This window comes from Borostomias antarcticus (assembly GCF_949987555.1).
Source record: "Borostomias antarcticus genome assembly, chromosome: 36".
Lineage (NCBI taxonomy): Eukaryota > Metazoa > Chordata > Actinopteri > Stomiiformes > Stomiidae > Borostomias > Borostomias antarcticus.
In genome coordinates, this window is record NC_140269.1 from 1,002,196 (window position 1) to 1,029,695 (window position 27,500).

General features: G+C 47.7%; 1 protein-coding gene across 1 annotated transcript in view; it reads left to right on the forward strand.

Moving 5' to 3' along the window:
* Positions 1–27,500, forward strand: part of LOC311328004 (CUB and sushi domain-containing protein 3-like) — a gene marked incomplete at its 3' end in the record, with an annotated part of 605,137 nt that overhangs the window by 403,886 nt on the left and 173,751 nt on the right. Inside the window, 6 exon segments of the mRNA XM_084461116.1 lie at positions 1–126; positions 1,446–1,634; positions 18,621–18,790; positions 19,447–19,603; positions 26,604–26,795; positions 27,199–27,205. Of these exon segments, the coding sequence (XP_084317242.1) occupies positions 1–126; positions 1,446–1,634; positions 18,621–18,790; positions 19,447–19,603; positions 26,604–26,795; positions 27,199–27,205 (841 nt within the window).

Here is a 27,500-nt window from a genome sequence, read left to right on the forward strand (position 1 = left end):
CCCGCCTGACCGGCGCCGAGCTGCCCGCCACCATCAACGCCGGCCTCTACGGAAACTTCAAAGCTCAGCTGCGCTTCATATCCGACTTCTCCATCTCCTACGAAGGCTTCAACATTACCTTCACTGGTGAGCGAAGGGGCACACGCGCTTGTGTGTGTGTGTGTGTGTGTGTGTGTGTGTGTGTGTGTGTGTGTGTGTGTGAGAGAGAGACAGAGCTCTGTGACCCAGTGTTGGACTATCTTGGGGTGTCCTAGTTCCTCAGGGTTAGTTTTTGAGTTCTCATCTTAGCTTTACTTCCCATGCCTCTGGAGTGGAGTGACAGGCATGTCCTGTCAGTCTTAGATCCCATGCCTCCGGGGTACAGTCTGTAACCCAGTCCTGATCAGGACTGTCCCCTCCAGGTATGCTGTTTTGGCCCAGACTTCTCCCTCCATAATTGATGATCAGCTGTGACAGCATGCCCCCGCGCCTGCTGTGAGGAGCATCCCAGTCTACTGACAGCCCCACTCACAGGACCTCCATCAGCGTCCCTCTCCTCCTCTCCTCCCCTCTTCTCTCTCCTCCCCTCTCCTCCTCTCCTCCCCTCTCCTTTCTCTCCTCTCCGGCCCTCTCCTCTCCTCCTCTCATCCCCTCTCCTCCTCTCCTCCCCTCTCCTCTCCTCCCTTCACCTCTCCTCCTCTCCTCCCCCCTCCTGTCCTCTCTTCCTCCCCTCCCCTCTCCTCCTCTCATCCCCTCTCCTCCCCTCTCCTTTCTCTCCTCTCCGGCCCTCTCCTCTCCTCCTCTCATCCCCTCTCCTCCTCTCCCCTCCTCCTCTCCTCCCCTCTCCTCCCTTCACCTCTCCTCCTCTCCTCACCCCTCCTGTCCTCTCCTCCTCTCCTCCCCTGTCCTGTCCTCTCCTCCTCTCCTCCCCCCTCTGCTCCTCTCCTCTCCTCCTCCGTCAGATCTGAGGTTCATCTGTGTTGACAGAGTTTGTTGACAGTGTTTTATAAACCAACTGGACAGGAGAGTTTTGATCCAGAGTTAGTGCTGATGAATAATTCAAGGTGAGGCATACAGTGCAGTTTGTGTGTGTGTGTGTGTGTGTGTGTGTGTGTGTGTGTGTGTGGGTGTGTGTATGCGTGTGTGTGTGCGTGCCTCTGTTTGACCGGGTCGTACATCACCTGTTTATCACCTGCTTTACACGATCTGGAATCCAGAGATTATTGAGGACACATTTTCTTTTTATCACCTTATTAGTGCGTACAGCGTAGCCGTGTAAAGGTTTGCCGTGCTCTGTCTGTCCCCTGGTACTAACACTGCTCTCTGCCCCGTGGCCTGTTATTACAGCACGTCATAAATATCTCTCTCTCTCCCTCTATCTCTCTTTCTCTCTCCCTTTCTCCTCCTCCCACTCCCTCCCACCCCTTTCGCCCTCCTCTCTCTCCCCCCTCTCTCCCCCCTCCCAGAGTACACCCTGGAGCCGTGTGAGGACCCAGGGATGCCCAGGTTCGGCCGGAGGAACGGGTACAGCTTCGGTATCGGCGACACGCTGACCTTCTCCTGCAACATGGGCTACCGCCTAGAGGGGGCGCCGGAGATCGTCTGTCTAGGAGGAGGGCGGCGCATGTGGAGCGCCCAGCTGCCGCGATGTGTCGGTACGTGGTTAGCTTGTTTGTGTCCTTGTTCCCATCTAAACTGTATGAGGACATACTTGCCAACCCTCCCGAATTTCAGTGCCCTCTCCCAGTTTTCTCCCAGGTGTCTCAACCCCCCGGAATTTGGTTTTAAAATGCTCCCTATTTCTGAGGTCTCAAGGTTGGCAAGTATGTATGAGGATGTTAGCTTGCTAGCAGTTAGCATGCTAGCAGTTAGCGTTTTACTAAATGTGTTCATATCCAAACTGTATGAGGGGGTTAGCTTGCTAGCGGTTAGCCTGCTAGCAGTTAGCATGTCACTACATGTGGTCCCATCCAAACTGTATTATGCTGAGAAGGTTAGCTAGTGGCTAGCCCGCTAGCAGTTAGAGTGTCACTAGACATGTTTCCATATAAACTGTATTATGCTGAGAAGGTTAACGTGCTAGCAGTTAGCCCGCTAGCAGTTAGCGTGTCGCTACATGTGTTCCCATCTAAACTGTATGAGGAGGTTAACCTGCTAGGGGTTAGCCTGGTACTGTAGCAGTTGGCGTGTTGCTTCACGCGTTCTTATCCAAATTGTATTATGCTGAGGTTAACCTACTTGCGGTAAGCCTGCTAGCAGTTCGTCCTGTCGCTACACATGTTCCCGTCCAAACTGTCACTTCCTGTTACGAGTAATATGTCTTCCTGTTGAGGGCAACTTGTCTTGTCATCCTGCTGCAAGCGTGGTGTGCATCCCTGCTGTCAGGTCCTGCTCTCTCAAGGCTGGATCTGTCAGCTAGGACAGGCAGCAGCAGGAACACACACACACACACACACACACACACACACGCACACACACACACACACACACACACACACGCACATACTCTCTGGAATCCCTCCACGTCTACACCCCCCCCCCCCCCACACACACACACACACGCACACCTGGGTCATATAAATATATTAGTAATTATAATACTGTAGAATCCTGCTCATCTCTCTCTGCCTTTATCTCTCTCTCTCTCTCTCTCTCTCTCTCTCTCTCTCTCTCTCTCTTTCTGTCTCACTACCTCTCAAAAGGCTGGAAGGTCAACCGTCATTTTTCATATTAATTGAAAAACAATAATTATGTACATTTGTCACTGTTGTCTGAGTGTTGTTGTTGTGCGTGTCGGGTGTGCCATCCAGGGGCTGACTAGAACAGAGTCCTCATCTCCCCGAGACACTGCACAACCTCTGGGTTCTGAACAGGCTGACAGACACAGAACATTGCTCTCATGGGGAGGAAGGACATACTGTCAATCCACTAGGGGAGAGAGAGAGAAAGAAAATAAGAAATATATATAGAGAGAAAAATAGAGATATACATAGAGAGAGGGGGGAGTGGCAGATACAGATCAGATACAGACAGACAGGCAGGCAGACAGACAGAAGGGCAGATGTACTAATGTGTTTTGGGTGTTATTTCGCACCGTGTGCCTGACAACATGGCATGGTACAGTATGTACGAACAGACCGCACATGGGTCAAACCTCATTCTGCCTGACACAAGAGCACAGAAAAGTTGGCAAGTTGCACTTTCCTACTCATGCATAATGCATTCGTGGGAGGGTCAATGGAAAGGTGGGTGTGAACGTGCACAAAACGGGGAGGAGATGCGCACAGAGAGACTGATTCATATCCTGTCGTATGGATGAAAAAAGTAAATAGTAAATAATATTTAAAAAAGCCTTTCCAGATGAACTAGAATCTAACTTTATGGCGAATTATATGTCAGAACGCCAACAAACACCTCGGTGAGTTTCTTGTCTTTAAAATTGAGAGTTCAACTTTTTTTTTTGGAATGATTTTTCACGGTGCCCACCCACATCCATTGTATGACCAAAACTGTGGTAGAACAATTATCAGACTTTCTCAAAAGTGGTAGTTTTGTCAACGTTTTGATCTGAACCATTGTATATGATCATAAGTAAGTAAGTATGTACTACTTACTTAAGTACTATGTACTTACGTAAGTAAGTAAGTAATTAAGTATGTCCCCCCCCTGATTGGCCAGCCCAACTCTGCTCAAATTCTTAAAAAAATAAATAAATAAACTTTTTTTTTACTAATTAACACAATTATTAAATACATAATTGTGGTTTGTACCAGTTTTTGTTAGGTCATCATTCATTTTAAAAGTGTATTTATTACTTAAACTAGGCTACCTTTGAAAATATATTCATAATCCACCAATGGCACAACTCATCCGTCGACCTCAACTATTTCCGGTTTGATCTGTTACCACAAAAAAATTAGATCTGACTGTACTGCTCAGTGCTCAACAAGCTACAACTAGCCAACCTGCTCACAATGGTGAAAAGAGTAAAACAATAAAAACTATAAAAACAATTGACCACTTCTTCAGAAAAAGAAAAAAAAACTGGCAATGCTTATGAAGAAGCTACCACTCGAAATGACACTGCAACAGGTGCAATCGAATGCAGAAGTGCTCCAGAGGCTATTGAAGCTAGCACTAGCACTAGCACCAGCACTAGCACTAGCACTAGCAACATCACCATCGGCGAGGAAGCTAGCACCAGCAGGCAGTTGCAGTTTGATGTTGTGATGTTGGATATGGCCTAGTGCTCGGTCATAAAGTCATATTGACATGCTCATGGTGTCTTGATGAAGTTTGATGCGTTGTGCATATTGAATTGTCCTACGGATTTCTTATTAGCATACTGTTCACAACTGGTATTCTTTGTAAATAGACGGGAAGGGACGGCAGAACTGTGTTTTTTTTCTCACGTCAAAATGTTGCCCCCCCTACTCTCAGAGGGTAAAATCGCCTATGAAGCCTGAAATTATTCAAATGCGAACTGGAGCATTCACAATGCAGACATTCACTGATTACAATTGGCACCATTCAGGGCCACAAGGTTTTGTAAACAACTGGCTTTAGAAAATGAATAGATGGCAGGGATAGCCTACAATGCACTTGAAAATAAGATACACAAGGCCGATGCGAACCTTGCGTTAAATCATCAACAGCAATGACCAGCCTAAAGATAGCCTAGCACGTCAGTCCTCATCATTTAAAGCAGTCACTTACACAGAGGAAGCCTAATTATGGACGAAGCAAGACTGCGTCCTACAAGTCTCTTGTAACAACTCTCTTTCCCCGCCCACATCACGGTTTGAGGGCGGTGACATGCGCTGATTGCGATCTGAGGCGCACTTTGTTCACCCAACGCAACCTGAACACGCGCTTTCTGAGGACCGACCAAGCGCTGTTTACGCTGCACTCACGGACATTAGTACATCAGCGCCATAGTGCTTAACCACAGTACAGCACCACCTAATTACCCGTCAATCAGAGAATCAATGAGGGTATGATGATGGTGATGATGATGATGGTGGTGATGGTGATGATGATAATGATAATGGTGATGATGGTGGTGATGATGCGGGGTTCTGAGCTGTGGTGTGGAGCCAGGCTGCAGTTCTGATGGTGCTGCTGCATATTCATGAGACAGGCGGTCGTTATGCGATGGCGTCGCCAGCCCGATCTCACAAGCTCCCACTCTATTTCACTCCGCAGATCAGTCTGGAAATCCAACCGTTCTGACTGAATCCACTCGACCCGAGATTAGTTTGTGCCAATCACAACAGTTTATCTAATATGGGGCGGGTTTAATAAGATGACGGAACAGAGGAGCGCTGTAGAGGCGTTTTCGCTGATTGGTTGTAGGTCTTGTGAGGCATTTTGATCTACACCCGTTGGTAACGCCCCTTGGGAATCGGAGCTAGATAGTTAGTTGACAGGAGCTCCTGGTACATCTCTCCTTCCAGCTCCTGGTACATCTCTCCTTCCAGCTCCTGGTACATCTCTCCTTCCAGCTCCTGGTACATCTCTGCTTCCAGCTCCTGGTACATCTCTCCTTCCAGCTCCTGGTACATCTCTCCTTCCAGCTCCTGGTACATCTCTCCTTCCAGCTCCTGGTACATCTCTCCTTCCAGCTCCTGGTACATCTCTCCTTCCAGCTCCCGGTACATCTCTCCTTCCAGCTCCTGGTACATCTCTCCTTCCAGCTCCTGGTACATCTCTGCTTCCAGCTCCTGGTACATCTCTCCTTCCAGCTCCTGGTACATCTCTCCTTCCAGCTCCTGGTACATCTCTGCTTCCAGCTCCTGGTACATCTCTCCTTCCAGCTCCTGGTACATCTCTCCTTCCAGCTCCTGGTACATCTCTCCTTCCAGCTCCTGGTACATCTCTCCTTCCAGCTCCTGGTACATCTCTGCTTCCAGCTCCTGGTACATCTCTCCTTCCAGCTCCTGGTACCTCTCTCCTTCCAGCTCCTGGTACATCTCTCCTTCCAGCTCCTGGTACATCTCTCCTTCCAGCTCCTGGTACATCTCTCCTTCCAGCTCCTGGTACATCTCTCCTTCCAGCTCCTGGTACATCTCTGCTTCCAGCTCGTCAGTCTAATGTCACCACCCACTGGGTCCTCCTGCACTGGGACACACTGGCAGCTACTGCAGTATTAATACAGTCCCATCAGTCAAACACACACACACACACACACACACACACACCAAGACATGCACGCATATGCAACACACGCACACACACACAAATAGACACACAGGCTGCATTAGGAGGACCCGCACTCTTCTCCTGTTCCAGGAGCATCGCAGGGCGTAATTGCAGCCGTAAAGGCACACGGAGATATGAGACGGAGTCACGGTTTCATGTTCGTCTTTATGGGGCCGTACCGAACAGCTCTTAACGCAGATATAGGGAGATAACTATTAGCATGCACATCTCCATAGGACAGAAAGAGAGGTGGGAGGGAGAGACATTGGGGGGGAGGGAGAAATAGAATAGAAGCAAAGGGGGGGGTACTTGATTAGTCTATGCTAGTCTGGCTGAGGAGATACATGTTCTAGCTACGTAAAAAAAAGTGTAAGACCTACGTCTGGCTTAGGAACATCCAGTGTAGTGATGAATATCTACACCTGTTACACACTCTTAAACTACGACCAGGCGCAGCTACGCCAGGAATGATACCGCTCACAGGGATACATACTAGTACACCGTTATGATACCGCTCACAGGGATACATACTAGTACACCGTTATGATACCGCTCACAGGGATACATACTAGTACACCGTTATGATACCGCTCACAGGGATACATACTAGTACACCGTTATGATACCGCTCACAGGGATACATACTAGTACACCGTTATGATACCGCTCACAGGGATACATACTAGTACACCGTTATGATACCGCTCACAGGGATACATACTAGTACACCTTTATGATACCGCTGATAGGGATACATACTAGTACACCGTTATGATACCGCTCACAGGGATACATACTAGTACACCGTTATGATACCGCTCATAGGGATACATACTAGTACACCGTTATGATACCGCTCATAGGGATACATACTAGTACACCGTTATGATACCGCTCACAGGGATACATTCTACATATTAGAGCGGTTACTAAGTTACAGAGTTTATAGGTTGAAAGCGGTGAAAATGTAGACTAAAAAATGCAAGATAATCTACACAGACATAGAAACACGCAAAATGATAGAAAATATAGCAAATATAGGCCCATTCTCACATGTAAATATAACACAATCACCAACAAAGAGAAACAAGCTTACGGCCGAATGATTGTGCAGAAGGAGGAGTTGGCTCAGTGAATGATTGTGCAGAATGAGGAGTTGGCTCAGTTAATGATTGTGCAGAAGGAGGAGTTGGCTCAGTGAATGATTGTGCAGAAGGAGTTGGCTCAGTGAATGATTGTGCAGAAGGAGGAGTTGGCTCAGTGAATGATTGTGCAGAAGGAGGAGTTGGCTCAGTGAATGATTGTGCAGAAGGAGGAGTTGGCTCAGTGAATGATTGTGCAGAAAGAGGAGTTGGCTGTCGGACAGAGGAAGAGGTGAAAAAGAAATGGAAAGATCGTATCCAAGCAGCAAGAGCAAAAGACGGGATGCCAGTCTGATAAAGAATCCCCTAACAGGCTGTTGCCCAAAATATCTTCATACAGCCCCATAATAGCTGATCTGTTCGGGGGGATAATGCGTCCATCTTCAATGGGCTTAGGGGCACAGACAGCACTGAGATGATGCTGTCCCAGCCTGAGACCACGGTTCACTGTCAGACATCCGTCTCTATCAACTCATCTAGCAGCAGTACACAGTATGCAGACTCCCAGCATTTCAGCACCAAGTAGGCCTACAGCAGCGACAAACAGAGACAGGCCAATCTCTCCTGCAAGGGCCAGACGCAGTCCAGACCGTCAAAGTGTGTTGGTTGAGAAAGAAATCCTGAGAGTGGAGTTGGAAACTGAAAAACTGCGGGTGGAGAAGGAGAGGATTGAGCTGGAGAAGTGTAAACTGAACTTGGAAACTCAACTACTTGAGCGACGGCTCTCCCACGACTCCTACACTTTTGAGGATGACAGCATGATTCTGGGTAATAATGTAATAATTTCTGACCAAATATATTTTTTTATGGAAAAGCAATACTTTTACTCTGCAGCCTTCGCAAAGCCCTATGGATGTATTATTTGTGTCCACATATTACATATTATACCTTTAATTTAATAAATAATTTGTTGGCAATAAGACCTATTTCATTTTGTTTCCTTTTCCTTTCTGCTAACTGTAGGCCTATGTGAAACGAGAGAGGGGAGGTGAAGGCCTTGGCTAGACCACATGGTTTAAAGCTCAATGAGATAAACTTTTTTTTATAGTAAGTAAGACCCCAAAAATCATTTTCGTGACATGAGGCCGTGGGAATTTATTATTTTACAATTTCGATGTATTGGCTAGTACGCTGGTGGGAAATCTTGTGGTGGAAGCGGAAGTGACATGTTTTGTGTTTTGCAATATCAGGAAAAAACACTCGCCCACGAAGCCATCTGCATGCACATAAAAGAAAGAAGACCGGTATTCCCTGCATTGAAGCCATCCTTCCAGAAAGTCCATTGAAGTAGCTACAATCTTCCAATCCAGTCTGTTCCACGCAGGTTTATCATAGTTTTTCCCAGCATTACAGCAAGTGAGTGGGGGATTATGGGAAGTGTGGTTCTTAAAATGCAAGGTGCTGCAGAACCAGTCTCTTGAAGGCCTTCATGACATGTGATGTCAGAACCACAGGCCTGTAGTCATTGAGAACACTGGGACGTGCTTGTTTGGGTACCAGCAGAGTGCAGGAGGTCTCCCACAGCTGTGGCCCCTTCAGCCTCAGGTACCAGCAGAGTGCAGGAGGTCTCCCACAGCTGTGGCCCCTTCAGCCTCAGGTACCAGCAGAGTGCAGGAGGTCTCCCACAGCTGTGGCCCCTTCAGCCTCAGGTACCAGCAGACTGCAGGAGGTCTCCCACAGCTGTGGCCCCTTCAGCCTCAGGTACCAGCAGACTGCAGGAGGTCTCCCACAGCTGTGGCCCCTTCAGCCTCAGGTACCAGCAGAGTGCAGGAGGTCTCCCACAGCTGTGGCCCCTTCAGCCTCAGGTACCAGCAGAGTGCAGGAGGTCTCCCACAGCTGAGGCCCCTTCTTCAGCTTCAGGTACCAGCAGAGTGCAGGAGGTCTCCCACAGCTGAGGCCCCTTCAGCCTCAGGTACCAGCAGAGTGCAGGAGGTCTCCCACAGTTGTGGCCCCTTAAGCCTCAGGTACCAGCAGAGTGCAGGAGGTCTCCCACAGTTGTGGCCCCTTCAGCCTCAGGTACCAGCAGAGTGCAGGAGGTCTCCCACAGCTGTGGCCCCTTCTTCAGCCTCAGGTGATGTCAGGGTGATGATATCAGAGTGGTGATGTCAGAGTGATGATGTCATGCTGCATTCCAATTGCATAGGAAACCCAAACATTAGGTTTCCCAAAATCAAAATCCTCATCAAATACGTCACCTGAACTTGGTTTTCCGACATTTTACTCGGGATAAAAAATCAACACCAATCTCATCAAGGTCAGCTGCTGACATCAAATCAAGATGGCTGCTCAGCGCATCACCAGTACGTGAAAGCTGTAATAAGACTGTTTATTAGCGCTTCTGTCTTATTTGTCATCATCATCATCATCATCATCATCATCTTCATCCGCTTATCCAGGGTCGGGTCGCGGAGGCAGCAGCTCCAGCAGGGGGCCCCAGACATCCCTTTCCCTAGCAGCATCAACCAGCTCTGCCTGGGGAATCTTTAGCCGCTCACAGGCCAGTGCGGAGATGTAGTCCCGCCACCTAGTCCTGGGTCTACCCCGCGGCCTCCTCCCAGCCGGACACGCCTGGAACACCTCCCTAGGGAGGCGCCCAGGAGGCATCCTCACTAGATGCCCGAACCACCTCAACTGGCTCCTTTCGACGCAAAGGAGCAGCGGCTCTACTCCAAGTCTCTCCCGGATGACTGAACTTCTCACCCGATCTCTCAGGGAGACCCCAGCCACCCTCCGGAGAAAACTCATTTCGGCCACTTGTATCCGTGATCTCGTTCTTTCGGTCATGACCCATCCTTCATGACCATAGGTGAGGGTGGGGACGAAGATAGACCGGTAGATCGAGAGCTTTGCCTTTTGGCTCAGCTCTCTTTTCGTCAAAACAGTGCGGTATAGCGACTGCAGAACCGCACCAGCTGCTCCGATTCTCCGGCCAAACTCCCTCTCCATGGTTCCCTCACTCGTGAACAAGACCCCCAGATACTTGAACTCCTTCACTTGGGGTAAGGACTCATTTACTACTCGGAGCGGACAGGCCACCGGTTTCCTGCTGAGAACCATGGCCTCAGATTTAGAAGTGCTTATTCTCATCCCAGCCGCTTCACACTCAGTTGCGAACCTATCCAGAGAGTGCTGGAGGTCGCAGGCAGCTGATGCCATCAGGACCACATCATCTGCAAAAAGCAGTGACGTGATCCCCAGCTCACCGAACTGCAAACCCACCTCCCCCCGGCTACGCCTCGATATCCTGTCCATGAAAATCACAAACAGGATTGGTGACAAAGCGCAGCCCTGGCGGAGGCCAACACCCACCGGAAAGGCAGACGACTTACTGCCGAGGACCCGGACACAGCTCTCGCTCTGGGTGTACAGGGATTGGATGGCCCTAAGTAGGGACCCCCTCACCCCATACTCCCGCATAACCCTCCACAAGACCTCTCGGGGGACCCGGTCGTAAGCCTTCTCCAAGTCCACAAAACACATGTAGACAGGTTGGGCAAACTCCCAAGCCCCCTCCAAGATCCTTGCGAGAGTGAAGAGCTGGTCGGTAGTTCCACGACCAGGACGAAATCCGCATTGTTCCTCTTCGATCTGAGGTTCGACTATCGGCCGGACCCTCCTTTCCAGCACCTTGGAGTAAACTTTCCCTGGGAGGCTGAGTAATGTGATGCCTCTATAATTCGCACACACCCTCTGGTCCCCTTTTTTGAATATTGGGACCACCACCCCAGTCTGCCACTCCTTCGGCACTGACCCAGACTTCCACGCAATGTTACAGAGGCGTGTCAACCAAGACAGCCCCTCTACACCCAGCGCCTTCAGCATTTCTGGACGGATCTCATCAGTCCCTGGGGCTCTGCCACTGTGGAGTTGTTTGACTACCTCAGTGACCTCCTCCAAGGACATTGACGACCCCCCATCATCTTCCGGCTCTGCCTCGATCGTAGAGGGTGGATTAGTCGGGTTCAGGAGTTCCTCAAAGTGCTCCTTCCAACGCTCAACAACCTCCTCAGTTGAGGTCAGCAGTGTCCCCTCCTTGCTGTATACAGCTTGGATGGTCCCCCGCTTTCCCTTCCTGAGGTGTCTGATGGTCTTCCAGAAACACTTTGGTGCCGACCGAAAGTCCTTCTCCATGGTTTCTCCGAACTCCTCCCACACCCGCTGCTTTGCCTTGGTCACGGCCGAAGCCGCAGCCCTCCGGGCCAGTCGATACCCTGCAACTGTTTCTGGGGTCTCCCGGGCTAACATAACCCGGAAGGCCTCCTTCTTCAGTCGGACGGCTTCCCTCACCACCGCTGTCCACCACGGTGTCCGAGGGTTACCGCCCCTTGAGGTACCTATGGCCCTCAGGCCACAGCTCCCAGCCGCAGCTTCAGCAATGGAGGCTTTGAACACCGACCACTCATGCTTGATGTCCCCAACCTCCACAGGGATGCCTGAGAAGCTCCGCCGGAGGTGGCAATTGAAATCTCTCCGGACAGGCTCTTCCTCCAGACGTTCCCAGTTCACCCTCACTACACGCTTGGGTTTTCCAGGTCTGTCCAGAAGTTTCCCCCGCCATCGAAACCAGCTCACCACCAGATGGTGATCAGTGGACAGCTCTGCCCCTCTCTTTACCCGAGTGTCCAAAACGCATGGCCTCAGATCAGATGATACGATAACGAAATCGATCATCGACCTTCGGCCTAAGGTGTTCTGATGCCAGGTGTACTTGTGGGCATCCTTGTGTTCGAACATGGTGTTTGTTATGGACAAACCGTGACTAGCACAGAAGTCCAACAACAAAACACCACTCGGGTTCAGATCGTGGTGGCCATGCCTCCCAATCACGCCCCTCCAAGTTTCTCCATCATTGCCTACGTGTGCATTGAAGTCCCCCAGTAGGACACTGGAGTCCCCTGCAGGAGCCCCCAAAAGGACTCCACTCAGGGTCTGCAGGAAGGCTGAGTACTCTGAACTGCTGTTCGGTGCATAAGCACAAACCACAGTCAGAGTCCCCCCCCCCACAGTCCTAAGGCGCAGGGAGGCGACCCTCTCGTCCACTGGGGTGAACTCCAGCACAGAGGCGCTCAGCTGGGGGCTAGCTAGTATAGCCACACCTGCCTTACGCCTCATACCGTGAGCAACTCCGGAGAAGAACAGGGTCCAACCCCTATCCAGGAGTTTGATTCCGGCGCCGGTGCTGTGCGTGGAGGTTAGCCCCACCAGGTGTAATTGGTATCGCTCCACCTCCCTCACAAGCTCCGGCTCCTTCCCCCCCAGCGAGGTCACGTTCCATGTCCCCAGAGCCAGCCTTTGCTGCCCGGGTCCGGTCCGTCGGTGTCCCCCGCCTTCACCGCCACCTATGTCTTATTTGTGTCTCATTAAATCAGTCGTACACACAGTGCTGTCCAACTTCTATCAGTGGACAATGTGACAATGTATTATATGTGCAAAATAGCACGTAGTGAGCTGTTATCAACTTGTATTTCTAACAATGACCATCTTGGCTAGAACTACAAAGATAAAATAAGATAAAATCAAAGGACCTAAGCCCCCTGAGGGAGAACAGTCTACTCTGTCCTTCCCCATAGATAAGATAAGATAAGACTTAATTGATCCCCCCAGGGTGAAATCAGGGATTTCAGCATTGAAAAATACAGAAAGGTTGGAAAGTAGAGAAAACTACATAAAGAGAAACAAAAAGAAGACACTAGATAAGGAGGGGGGGGGCAGCATGAAAAGGGACATCAGGGACTAAGTGCATCCATATGTACAGTAACTGTGCAGTATAGAATATAATTATATATATATATATATATATATATATATATATATATATATATATATACATGCCCACATTCAGTCTGTATAAATATAAATAACTATTCAAGTATATAAGTTTAGGAGTACACAATATGTATGTACCTGCATACAATCAGTCTATATATATATATAACTATAAACGTCTATGAGGCAGCCCTGCAGGTGGACATGCTGTGGCCTGCCGGAGGGGCAGGATGGTGTTGGATGAACATGACTCTCACTGTGCTTCCTGGTCTCTCCAGGTGTGGGTAGGCTCTGTGGAGCAGGTAGATGATGTCATCGCCCACGCTGATTCGACCCTGGTACACAAACTGCAGCGGGTCCAGGAAGTCACTCACCATGGGACTCAGGCGCTGCGGAAACAGTCTCTTAAGGGCACCGCACATGCTAAATCCATTTTGTAATGTGTTTATCATATACATGTTGGTCTCTGATGGTCCTACCAATGTACAGAAGTTGATATCAAACAACCCAGTCGTTTGTTTATGGTCAAACTTTCTCCTGCCCTGGAAGCTCCACCCTTCAACAAGCCATTCGGAGTTTTCCGCGTTGTTACTGACGTAGTGGTGACGTAGATGGAGGAGCGTTATCATAGTCCCGCCCAGCAGGTCCCGCCCTAGCGGCCAGGTTGGCTTCCGCTCTGAACTCCGCCATTTTTTCCCAGCCGAGTCGAGCGTGTCACTTCAGGAATTATGCCGCATCGCTGTTCTGTTTTCGGCTGCAAAAATCCACACATATCGCTACATCTTGTCCCAACTCTTCGTGAAGAAATTGGCACCCCTCCCCTCCCCCTCCATCTCATTGGTCAACGGGGAATTCACAGGAATCCATTCAGACAGATGTAATAAGATGGCTCAGGGGATAAATGTGAGACTTTTTTCTGCCTTAGGGCATTAAAATTCACTTTTCTGAGACCCCAGAAACCGATTTTTGGTAGGTAAAAACAGCAAACCATACATTTGCAATAGCCACTTATATAAATAAGGCATGGAACAGAAGGAAACACTTTAACCTTTGAACTCACAGGGGTGTGTGTGTGTGTGTGGAGGGGGGGGGGGGTGCTGATAGCTAGGTCAAACCCATTGAAGAACGGTTGAAAGTGGGTTTTAAACGTGGGTTTTTTTCTCAATGGGGCGAAAGTGATTTTTTCCCCCACAATGGGGTTAAAGTGGGTTTTTTCATGTATTTTCGGATATATGACGTCATCCCAGGCGTCAAATCCCGACCTCCGATACGACTGGAACGCAGTATCAGAATGTGGGACCCCTGGGTCTCTCCTCTGCTCTCTCTCCTCTGCTCTCTCTGAGTCAGGCTGCATTAGGAAGAACCCTCTCTCTCTCTTCTCTAGTAAGTCAATACCACTCCGCTTAATATTCCATCTGCTCTGTCGGACACACACACACACTCACGTACACACACAGACACACACACACAGACACACACACAGGGTTGTAAACCTCAACTCGCTAGGTTGAGGCAGTTTGCTTTTAATTTGGGGGTAAATGGATAACAGGGGATTTTCATTGATTAACATCAGACACAAACGTTCCTCTGCTTTAATCCTGATTTACTACCAGGGGGTTAAATACTGTAGGGAGGAGAGGAGGGGAGGGGAGGAGAGGGGAGGGGAGGAGAGGGAGGAGGAGAGGAGGGGAGGAGAGGAGGAGAGGGAGGGAGAGAGGAGGTGGATATTAGCAGTGTGATGATTAAAGGCAGTGTGTCTGGAACACCTCTCACACAAACACATGCCCCCCCCCCACCTTCTCTCTCTCTCTTTCTCTCTCTCTCTCTCTCTCTCTTTCTCTCTCTCTCTCTCTCTCTCCATCTGCTGTGGGAGAGTGTCTAGCTATGTGTGTTGAATTTGAATGGGTGTTCAGTCCAGTTTTTCTGATTATGTGTGGATGTAATTTTAGCTGCATTGCAGATTCACCCCCCCCCCCACCCCCCCAGACACACACATACACACACCTTTTGGTTTCCACGACGACGCAAGGTCAAATCCCATCATAAACCAATTTCAGGAGTGTTTCCCCTGACAACGCTGATATCTGTTGTATGGGTGTGTGTCGTCTCTCTGGTGTCTCCGTTTCACATCAACACCTGTGTGTGTGTGTGTGTGTGTGTGTGTGTGTGTGTGTGTGTGTGTGTGTGTGTGTGTGTGTGTGTGTGTGTGTGATGTGTGTGCGTGTGTGTTTTTGCGAGTGTCCCACACCGATCACTTGGCCTCAGCTTTCTTAGGGACTGTGGTTATAGTCTAATGTTTACCAGTCTGTTGAGAACCACACCACTGTGGTGAAGGAGCTGTGCCAAGGAGAGCGGCCCAGATTAGACTGCTCTAGGCCCATATTAGACTGCTCTAGGCCCATATTAGACTGCTCTAGGCCCATATTAGACTGCTCTAGGCCCATATTAGACTGCTCTAGGCCCATATTAGACTGCTCTAGTTCCATATTAGACTGCTCTAGGCCCATATTAGACTGTTCTAGGCCCATATCAGACTGCTCTAGGCCCATATTAGACTGCTCTAGGCCCATATTAGACTGCTCTAGGCCCATATTAGACTGCTCTAGGCCCATATTAGATTGCTCTAGACCATATTGGACTGCTCTAGGCCCATATTAGACTGTTCTAGACCCATATTAGACTGCTCTAGTTCCATATTAGACTGCTCTAGGCCCAGATTAGACTGCTCTAGGCCCATATTAGACTGCTCTAGGCCCATATTAGACTGCTCTAGGCCCATATTAGACTGCTCTAGACCATATTAGACTGCTCTAGGCCCATATTAGACTGCTCTAGGCCCATATTAGACTGCTCTAGGCCCATATTGGACTGCTCTAGGCCCAGATTAGACCGCTCTAGGCCCATATTAGACTGCTCTAGGCCCATATTAGACTGCTCTAGGCCCATATTAGACTGCTCTAGGCCCATATTAGACTGCTCTAGGCCCATATTAGACTGCTCTAGGCCACTATTAGACTGCTCTAGGCCCATATTGGACTGCTCTAGGCCACTATTAGACTGCTCTAGGCCCATATTAGACCGCTCTAGTCCCATATTAGACTGCTCTAGGCCCATATTAGACCGCTCTAGGCCCATTTTAGACTGCCCTAGGCCCATATTAGACTGCTCTAGGCCCATATTAGACCGCTCTAGGCCCATTTTAGACTGCTCTAGGCCCATATTAGACTGCTCTAGGCCCATTTTAGACTGCTCTAGGCCCATATTAGACTGCTCTAGGCCCATTTTAGACTGCCCTAGGCCCATATTAGACCGCTCTAGGCCCATTTTAGACTGCCCTAGGCCCATATTTGTAGGCTCAATGTTTGCAAAAAATGTTATGTACTTTTTTCTGTTACATTTAGAGTGGCCTCCAGCCTACCTCTCAGAACAGTGCATTCAACAAATAATGAGTTTAGGATATTATACCAATCATAAATTACATTTTGAATCATCAATGTTCTACAAGTAAAAGGCACTAGTCCATCATATGTGATCAACGTCAACTTCAAAAGTAGTTGTTGACAACGTCACCTCTCAGTCCCCCACCACCGTCTCTCATTCAGCCTAGAGAGAAATCCACAGGTCTGGCTTATAAACACTGAGATTCCAGCTTGTTAAACCAGACTCATTGCAAAAAAAAAGTGTTTTCACTGAGTCTGGACTACCAGCCGCCCAGAGGGATTTGAGTGGGGGGGAGTACTTGCCTTGACACACGAACTCCTTCAGCCAATCAGAGTAACAAAACATAGATCAAACTTTTGCAAAATCCAGTCGGAATAACGTTGAAAATGTCCACTGAGAAACTCCGCTAGTGCATACTCGTGTTCTTCGTCAATTGTTGTTATTGAGTCTATTTCTGCAATAACTGCATTTACAGCTGTTTATTCATCTAACGTCAACGTTACCGCTCGTTGCTTCGGGAGCTGCCACTGTTCTGTTACTGTTCTACTACTGGCGTACTCCTGTATTTCACGTCATCATCTACTGGAACCAATCAGGGACTGGGGGCGGAATAGCAGTTAAAATGCAGTCTTCTGATTGGTGCCCCATTTTCTGGGAAAACTAAAATTGCTCTTGGTGGCTGAAAGTCCATTCGTGAAAATATCCAAAAGAATGTTGTGGTTTGGTTTACCAGGCATCTGATAACCAGGACCTGGTAATGTTGAAGAATGTTTTAATCTGGGTCAAGGTGATCCTATCCTGTATTGCTTTGAAATACCGGGACAGTTGTCTGATCCTGGTTCACAAAATATGGGATTGAGGATCTGATTGAGATAAATCTCTGAGCCCCTGGTAACTTCAATCTAGACTGTAGGAGGGGGGCTCGGCAGTTAACACACACACACACGCACACACACACACACACACAGACACGCGCACACACAGACACACACACACGCACACACACACACAGACACACACACACACGCACACAGACACACACTCTCACACACAGACACACACACACTCATACACACAAACTCACACACACACTCACACACACACACACACACACACAGACTTTCACACAAACACACAAACACAGGCTTTCACACACACACACTCTCTCTCACACAGACACAGGTTTACACACACACACACACACACACTTAAACTACTCGCTCTCGAAAGGACAGTTTGAGGGGAGTAGCTCACGTACTGACAAACAGACAACACCCTGACTCAGGCCTCCTGCAGCTGAGAGAGAGAGAGAGAGAGAGAGAGAGAGAGAGTGAGAGAGAGTGAGAGAGAGAGAGAGAGTAACAGGGTAATTTTGTAAATGGAGTCTGTAACTGGTGATTTATTCAGAGTATGACAGGGATAATATCGTCATAACATCTCCCACGGCAGCGTAGAGGGCATTACATAAATCACCACTGATATGCCTGTGCCCGCCTCGCCACAATGCATGATGGGTATCCGTACGTCCGCGCGGACTGTCTGTTATTCCATTAAGGGTGCACTTGATGATTATTGTTGGGTGTCAGGCGCGGGTCGCCGGCCAGGACGGGGTTGTTAGAGAGTGGAGACAGGAACGACGCAGTTGGCATCTAGTTTAGTCACAGTCGATCCCAGAATGCCCCCCCGAGGCGGTGGTAATGGGATGGCGTGATTTAACGTGCGGCTCCTTGAGTAACATGTGGGGATCCGGGCGTGCTCACGGCTGATGTATGGAGCAGAATGGCGGGTATTAAAATGTCATGTAATGCTGAGGTAAACACCCTGACATGTTTATCATCCTGGGAACCTGCCACCTGGAGATCTCTCACGGTGTCTCTCTCTCTCTCTCTGTCTCTCTCTCTCTCTCTCTCTCTCTCTCTCTCTATCTATCTATCCCTCTCTCCCCCATCTCTCTCTCCATCCCTCCATCACTCTCTCTTTCTCTCTATACCCCTTTCTCTCTCTCTCTCCCCTCCTCTCCCTTCCTCTCCATTATCTCTCTCTCTCTCTCCCTCCCTCCTGTCTCTCTCTCCCTCCTCCCTCTCCACCCAGCTGAGTGTGGGTCCTCGGTCATCAATAACGAGGGCATCATGTTGTCTCCTAACTACCCAATGAACTACGAGAACAACCACGAGTGCATCTACAGCATCCAGGTGCAAAGTGGGAAGGGCATCAACATCTCTGCCAGAACCTTCCACCTGGCCCAGGGAGATATCCTCAAGGTACACACACACATCCGCAAAACACAAGAGCACACCCACGCGCGTGCACTCACTCACACACACACACACACACACACACACACACACACACACACACACACACACTCACACGTACACACACCACACACTAAAAGTATGGAGAGTCTGTCATATACTAACCACTCCCACAGCTCAGACTGCAGACTGAAGGATCATGATTCCATGAGATCCGTGACAAATCATGTGAAATCTTCTTAGAAACAGCCGTCTTCACTCATCTGCTTTCCTTCCTTCTCCCTCTCCTCCCTCTCTCCTCTCCTTTCTTCTTTTATCCTCTCCTCCTCTCCTCTCCTTTCCCCTCCTCCCCCTCCCTTCTCCTCTCCTCCTTCTCTCCTCATCTCCCCCTCTTTTCTCTTCTCCTCCTCTCTCCTCCTCCACCTCCTCTTCTCTCCTCTCCTTTCCTCTCCTCCTCCTCTTCTCTCTTCTCCTTTTCTCTCCACCTCCTCCCCCTATTCGCTCTTCTCCTCCTCTCCTCTCCTCTTCTTCTATCCTCTCCTCTTCTCCTCCTCCTCCTCTCCCCTTCTCCTCCTCTCCTCCCACCCTCCTCCTCCCCTCCACTCCTCCCCCTCCTCTCCTCCTTCTCCTACCTTCCTGCACCCCTACTCCTCTCTCCCCAGGTGTATGATGGGAAGGACGGTTCGGCCCATGTCCTGGGGGCGTTCACAGGCTCCTCCATGCTGGGTCTCACCCTCATCAGCACCTCCAACCACCTCTGGCTGGAGTTCTTCTCTGACGGAGAGACCACCGGGGAGGGCTTCAAACTCGTCTACTCCAGTAAGTACTCACTTCAGGACTAGTGTACTACAATAAGTACTCACTTCAGAACTAGTGTTCTACAGTAAGTCCTCACTTCAGGACAAGTGTACTACAATAAGTACTCACTTCAGAACTAGTGTTCTACAGTAAGTACTCACTTCAGGACTAGTGTACTACAGTAAGTACTCACTTCAGAACTAGTGTTCTACAGTAAGTCCTCACTTCAGGACAAGTGTACTACAATAAGTACTCACTTCAGAACTAGTGTTCTACAGTAAGTACTCACTTCAGGACAAGTGTACTACAATAAGTACTCACTTCAGAACTAGTGTTCTACAGTAAGTACTCACTTCAGGACAAGTGTACTACAATAAGTACTCACTTCAGGACAAGTGAACTACAATAAGTACTCACTTCAGGACTAGTGTACTACAATAAGTACTCACTTCAGAACTAGTGTTCTACAGTAAGTACTCACTTCAGGACAAGTGAACTACAATAAGTACTCACTTCAGGACTAGTGTTCTACAGTTAGTACTCACTTCAGGACTAGTGTACTACAGTAATTACTTCAGAACTAGTTTTCTACAGTAAGTACTCACTTCCGGACTAGTGTACTGCAGTAAGTATACACTTCAGGACTAGTGTACTACAGTAAGTTCTCACTTCAGGACTAGTGTACTACAGTAGTTATACGCTTCAGGACTAGTGTACTACACTTAGTATACACTTCAGGACTAGTGCACTACAGTAAGTACTCACTTCAGGATTAGTGTACTACAGTTTGTATACACTTCAGAACTAGTGTACCATAGTAAGTATACACTTCAGGACTAGAGTGTTCTAGAGTAAATACAAACTTCAGGACTTGTGTGCTAAATACAAAAATCAGGACTAGTTTACTACAGGAAGTATACACTTGAGGACTAGTGTACTACACTATATTGCACTACTATCCACTTGTAACAAATTGTCAGACCTGGAAATGTATGTTGGAGATATATGTTTGGGGGTGTGTGTTGGGAGTGTACGTTGGATGTGTACATTGGAGGTGTACGTTGGATGTGTACATTGGAGGTATATGTTGGAGTTTTATGTTGGAGGTATATGTTGGAGGTGTATGTTGGAGGTATATGTTGGAGGTGTATGTTGGAGGTGTATGTTGGAGGTGTATGTTGGAGGTGTATGTTGGAGGTGTATGTTGGAGGTATGTTGGAGGTGTATGTTGGAGGTGTATGTTGGAGGTGTATGTTGGAGGTATATGTTGGAGGTATATGTTGGAGGTGTATGTTGGAGGTGTATGTTGGAGGTGTATGTTGGAGGTATATGCTTGGAGGTATATGTTGGAGGTATATGTTGGAGGTATATGTTGGAGGTATATGTTGGAGGTGTATGTTGGAGGTATATGTTGGAGGTGTATGTTGGAGGTGTATGTTGGAGGTGTATGTTGGAGGTGTATGTTGGAGGTGTATGTTGGAGGTGTATGTTGAAGGTATATGTTGGAGGTATATGTTGGAGGTGTATGTTGGAGGTGTATGTTGGAGGTATATGCTTGGAGGTGTATGTTGGAGGTGTATGTTGAAGGTATATGTTGGAGGTGTATGTTGGAGGTATATGTTGGAGGTGTATGTTGGAGGTATATGTTGGAGGTGTATGTTGGAGGTATATGTTGGAGGTGTATGTTGGAGGTGTATGTTGGAGGTGTATGTTGGAGGTGTATGTTGGAGGTGTATGTTGGAGGTGTATGTTGGAGGTGTATGTTGGAGGTATATGTTGGAGGTATATGTTGGAGGTGTATGTTGGAGGTGTATGTTGGAGGTGTATGTTGGAGGTATATGCTTGGAGGTATATGTTGGAGGTATATGTTGGAGGTATATGTTGGAGGTATATGTTGGAGGTGTATGTTGGAGGTATATGTTGGAGGTGTATGTTGGAGGTGTATGTTGGAGGTGTATGTTGGAGGTGTATGTTGGAGGTGTATGTTGGAGGTGTATGTTGAAGGTATATGTTGGAGGTATATGTTGGAGGTGTATGTTGGAGGTGTATGTTGGAGGTATATGCTTGGAGGTGTATGTTGGAGGTGTATGTTGAAGGTATATGTTGGAGGTGTATGTTGGAGGTATATGTTGGAGGTGTATGTTGGAGGTATATGTTGGAGGTGTATGTTGGAGGTATATGTTGGAGGTGTATGTTGGAGGTGTATGTTGGAGGTATATGTTGGAGGTGTATGTTGGAGGTATATGTTGGAGGTATATGTTGGAGGTATATGTTGGAGGTATATGTTGGAGGTATATGTTGGAGGTATATGTTGGAGGTATATGCTTGGAGGTGTATGTTGGAGGTGTATGTTGGAGGTATATGTTGGAGGTGTATGTTGGAGGTATATGTTGGAGGTATATGTTGGAGGTATATGCTTGGAGGTGTATGTTGGAGGTGTATGTTGGAGGTATATGCTTGGAGGTGTATGTTGAAGGTATATGTTGGAGGTATATGTTGGAGGTGTATGTTGGAGGTGTATGTTGGAGGTATATGTTGGAGGTATATGTTGGAGGTGTATGTTGAAGGTATATGTTGGAGGTATATGTTGGAGGTATATGCTTGGAGGTGTATGTTGGAGGTATATGTTGGAGGTATATGTTGGAGGTGTATGTTGGAGGTATATGCTTGGAGGTGTATGTTGGAGGTATATGTTGGAGGTATATGCTTGGAGGTGTATGTTGGAGGTGTATGTTGGAGGTATATGCTTGGAGGTGTATGTTGGAGGTATATGTTGGAGGTATATGTTGGAGGTGTATGTTGGAGGTGTATGTTGGAGGTGTATGTTGGAGGTGTATGTTGGAGGTGTATGTTGGAGGTGTATGTTGGAGGTATATGTTGGAGGTATATGTTGGAGGTGTATGTTGAAGGTATATGTTGGAGGTATATGTTGGAGGTATATGCTTGGAGGTGTATGTTGGAGGTATATGTTGGAGGTATATGTTGGAGGTGTATGTTGGAGGTATATGCTTGGAGGTGTATGTTGGAGGTATATGTTGGAGGTATATGTTGGAGGTATATGCTTGGAGGTGTATGTTGGAGGTGTATGTTGGAGGTATATGTTGGAGGTATATGTTGGAGGTGTATGTTGGAGGTATATGCTTGGAGGTGTATGTTGGAGGTGTATGTTGGAGGTGTATGTTGGAGGTGTATGTTGGAGGTATATGTTGGAGGTGTATGTTGGAGGTATATGTTGGAGGTATATGTTGGAGGTGTATGTTGGAGGTGTATGTTGGAGGTGTATGTTGGAGGTGTATGTTGGAGTTGTATGTTGGAGGTGTATGTTGGAGGTGTATGTTGGAGGTATATGTTGGAGGTATATGCTTGGAGGTGTATGTTGGAGGTGTATGTTGGAGGTATATGTTGGAGGTGTATGTTGGAGGTGTATGTTGGAGGTGTATGCTGGAGGTATATGTTGGAGGTGTATGTTGGAGGTGTATGTTGGAGGTGTATGTTGGAGGTATATGTTGGAGGTGTACGTTGAAGGTATATGTTGGAGGTGTATGTTGGAGTTGTATGTTGGAGGTATATGCTTGGAGGTGTATGTTGGAGGTGTATGTTGGAGGTGTATGTTGGAGGTATATGTTGGAGGTGTATGTTGGAGGTGTATGTTGGAGGTATATGCTGGGAGGTGTATGTTGGAGGTGTATGTTGGAGGTGTATGTTGAAGGTATATGCTGGAGGTATATGTTGGAGGTGTATGTTGGAGGTGTATGTTGGAGGTGTATGTTGGAGGTATATGTTGGAGGTGTACGTTGAAGGTATATGTTGGAGGTGTATGTTGGAGGTGTATGTTGGAGGTATATGTTGGAGGTATATGTTGGAGGTGTATGTTGGAGGTATATGTTGGAGGTGTATGTTGGAGGTGTATGTTGATGTACTGTATGTCGGAGGTACAGTCATGCGAACGTTACTATTTTGCCGCATCTCGTGGGGAGAGCAGCAACGACAGTGGTAGCGAAGTTTGTGTTCGGACCGCTCCAGACCACCTCCTTATTCAGGGACCGCTCCAGACCACCTCCTTATTCAGGGACCGCTCCAGACCACCTCCTTATTCAGGGACCGCTCCAGACCCCCTCCTTATTCAGGGACCGCTCCAGACCACCTCCTTATTCAGGGACCGCTCCAGACCACCTCCTTATTCAGGGACCGCTCCAGACCACCTCCTTATCCAGGGACCACTCCAGACCACCTCCTTATTCAGGGACCGCTCCAGACCACCTCCTTATTCAGGGACCGCTCCAGACCACCTCCTTATCCAGGGACCACTCCAGACCACCTCCTTATTCAGGGACCGCTCCAGACCACCTCCTTATTCAGTGTTGCACAATAGCCGCTAGGAGGCGTCGTTGGGCAAGCAAACTTAATCTGTCTGGCAGTAACTACCTATATTTTAAACTAGTAGGCTATATTCTTTGTATTGTATTGTGTATATTGTACATCGTAGTGTACAGTATATTGTGTATATTGACATAGTCTATAAGCAAGATGAAGGCAACACATTATTATTGAAGTTGCTACTTGGACTTGAGATGTCAACCCTTGACAAAAAACAGGCTACTGTTAGGCTACTGTAGAAAATCACTTCCTCTTTTTTGCTGTCACATCTAAGGTTAGTAAATGGTAAATGGTAAATGGACTGCACTTATATAGTGCTTTTCCACCTTAGCGGCACTAAAAGCGCTTAACAATGGCCTCTCATTCACCCATTCACACACCAATAGTGGTAGCTGCCAGCAAGGTGTTAACCTGCTCATTGGGATCAATTTGCTGCGTTGCGTATTTGCACCAAATATTTAACAGCCTAATAGGCTAGCCTATCTTCATCTCAATAATGTACGATAAAATAGCCTTTAGGCAAAAGTTGTTTGCGTGTATTGGGTTGGACTTGGACTTGTGTCTGTCAGGTTTGGCTGACTGACTTTCATTGTGAAAAGAGCAAACTCACTAGGCTCCTGCCGTTTCTTTCATTCTACTAGGCTACTCGCTTGAAAAATCAATTAAACCTGGGCTAATGTAGCACCAGACCAAGTTTAGGTGTTGACCCGGCAATCTGCGCCAAATATTCCAGCCCAGTTGGAGAAACTATCAATTCAAATGCAGACTAGCTGTTTCAGATTGAATTGAATAGTCAGGCTACGTTACAATTTCTTAAGCAAGGCAAGGCAAGTTTATTTATATAGCACATTTCAGCCACAGGGCAATTCAGGGTGCTTTACATGAGACATTAAAAGCATTAAAACAAACAAAAAAGCAAGACATTATAGACATTTAAAACAAAAAGCAGGACAAATTAAAAGCATTAAAACAAAAAGCAAGACATTATAGACATTTAAAACAAAAAGCAGGACAAATAGAATAAAGGAATAAAAGTGACAGTGCAGTATATACAGATAAACATAACTCCTCTTAGAAAGCAGTGGCAAAAAGAAAAGTCTTCAGGCTTGTTTTAAAAGAACCAAGAGTTGCAGCAGACCTGCAGTTTTCTCGAAGTTTGTTCCAGATATGTGGGGCATAAAAACTGAATGCTGCTTCTCCATGTTTTGTTTTAACTTTTAAGAAAGCAGACCTGTGCCAGACGACCTGAGGGGTCTGGATGGTTCATAGCATATGAGCAGATCAGAAATATATTTTGGCCCTAGACCATTCAGTGCTTTGTAAACCAAGAGCAGTATTTTAAAGTCAATTCTTTGTCAGACAGGAAGCCAGTGTAAAGACCTTAGAACTGGTGTGATATGATCCACTTTCTTAGTCTTAGTGAGGATTCGAGCAGCAGCGTTCTGAATCAGCTGCAGCTGTCTGATCGATTTTTTAGAGAGACCTGTATACACGCCGTATGTTAGAGGTGTATGTTTGGAGGTACATGTTGGAGGTATATTGGAGGTGTATATTGGAGGTGTATGTTAGAGGTGTATGTTTGGAGGTACATGTTGGAGGTATATTGGAGGTGTATATTGGAGGTGTATGTTAGAGGTGTATGTTTGGAGGTACATGTTGGAGGTATATTGGAGGTGTATATTGGAGGTGTATGTTAGAGGTGTATGTTTGGAGGTACATGTTGGAGGTATATTGGAGGTGTATATTGGAGGTGTATGTTAGAGGTGTATGTTTGGAGGTACATGTTGGAGGTATATTGGAGGTGTATATTGGAGGTGTATGTTAGAGGTGTATGTTTGGAGGTACATGTTGGAGGTATATTGGAGGTGTTTATTGACATTGTGTTCTCACCATGACAGGCTTACACACCCTGGTTCAGCTCCAGTACCTCCTCACTGTCTGGCAGGCACTGAGAGAGGCGGGGTGAAAGAGAGAGAAGGTGGGAGAAGGAGAGAGAAAGAGAGAGAGGAGGAGAGAGGGGTAGAGAAGGAGAGAAAGAGGAGGGGAGAGGGGAGAGAGAGTTGGAGAGAGGGGGAGAGAAAGAGAGAGGGCGAGAGAGAGGAGGAGGGGGAGAGAAGGAGAGAGAAGAGACAGAGAGAATAAAAGAGCATTAACTAGCTCATGTCCTATCTTATTTAGAATCTTCTAAACCTCCGTCTGGTCCAGAATTAATTCCACTTGCAGGATAATTCCATGATGACTTGGTAATGGAGTGGGTATGTGAGGGCGCGGGGGGAAGGGGGGGGGGGCAGGAGAGGGGAGGAAGAGAGGAGAGGAATGGAAAAGTAGCTGTAGTAGTTCAGGACTATTATAGCAATTCTCATCGCTCTCTCCGGTCCTGTCTTCTCCTCTCTCTCTCTCTCTCTCTCTCTCTCTCTCTCTCTCTCTCTCTCTCCCTCTCTCTTCCCCTTGTCCTCTCTCAGGTCAGCAGCAGTGTAATCAGTCTAATCATCTCCCACTAACTGCCTCTTTCACCCCCCCCCCTCTCCCTAATCACCTCTCTCCCCCCTCCTCCTCTCCTCCTCTCCTCTCTTCCTCTCCTCTCCGCCTCTCCTCACCTCTCCCCTCCCCCTCTTCTCTCGTCTTCACCCTTTCTACCCCCCAGGTTTTGAGTTGTCCCACTGCGAGGACCCCGGCGTACCCCAGTTTGGCTTCAAGGTGAGTGACCAGGGCCACTTCTCAGGGAGCAGCATCACGTACCGCTGCCACCCCGGCTACACGCTGCACGGCTCCACCACCCTGAGGTGCATGACCGGGGAGAGACGCGCCTGGGACAACGCCCTGCCCTCCTGCATAGGTGAGACACACACACTCACACACACACACACACACACACACACATATGTACATTTACACACATAAATACACAAATACACACACACACATACATACATACATACATACATACACATACATACGTACATATACACACACACACACACACACACACACACACAAACACACCCATACGTACATATACACACATAAATACACATATACACACATACATACATACATACATACATACATGCATACATACATACATACATACATACATACATACATACATACATACATACATACATACATACATACATAAAAACAATAACTCACTCGAGGGTTGTGGTATATGGCCAATATACCGCGGGTTGTGCTGATCTCGGCAGCACAACCTGTGGTATATTGGCGATATACCACAGCCCTCGAGTGAGTTGTTGCTTTTATACAACGATTACATCATCGGGAAACATTTATGGGATGAATACCGACTATTTCAGTGTCTTGATATCGATTTTACTGAACTGCCAAGAAAGGTAGTTCATAACTATCACGTTGCTATGGAGTTTCAAAGCAACGAACAATGAGCCCTAGCAACCAAACAAATACTCCTGACCAACCTAGCTAGCCATGAACGAAGTGTAGCCTACCTTTGACCAACCTAGCTAGCCATGAACGAAGTGTAGCCTACCTTTGACCAACCTAGCTAGCCATGAACGAAGTG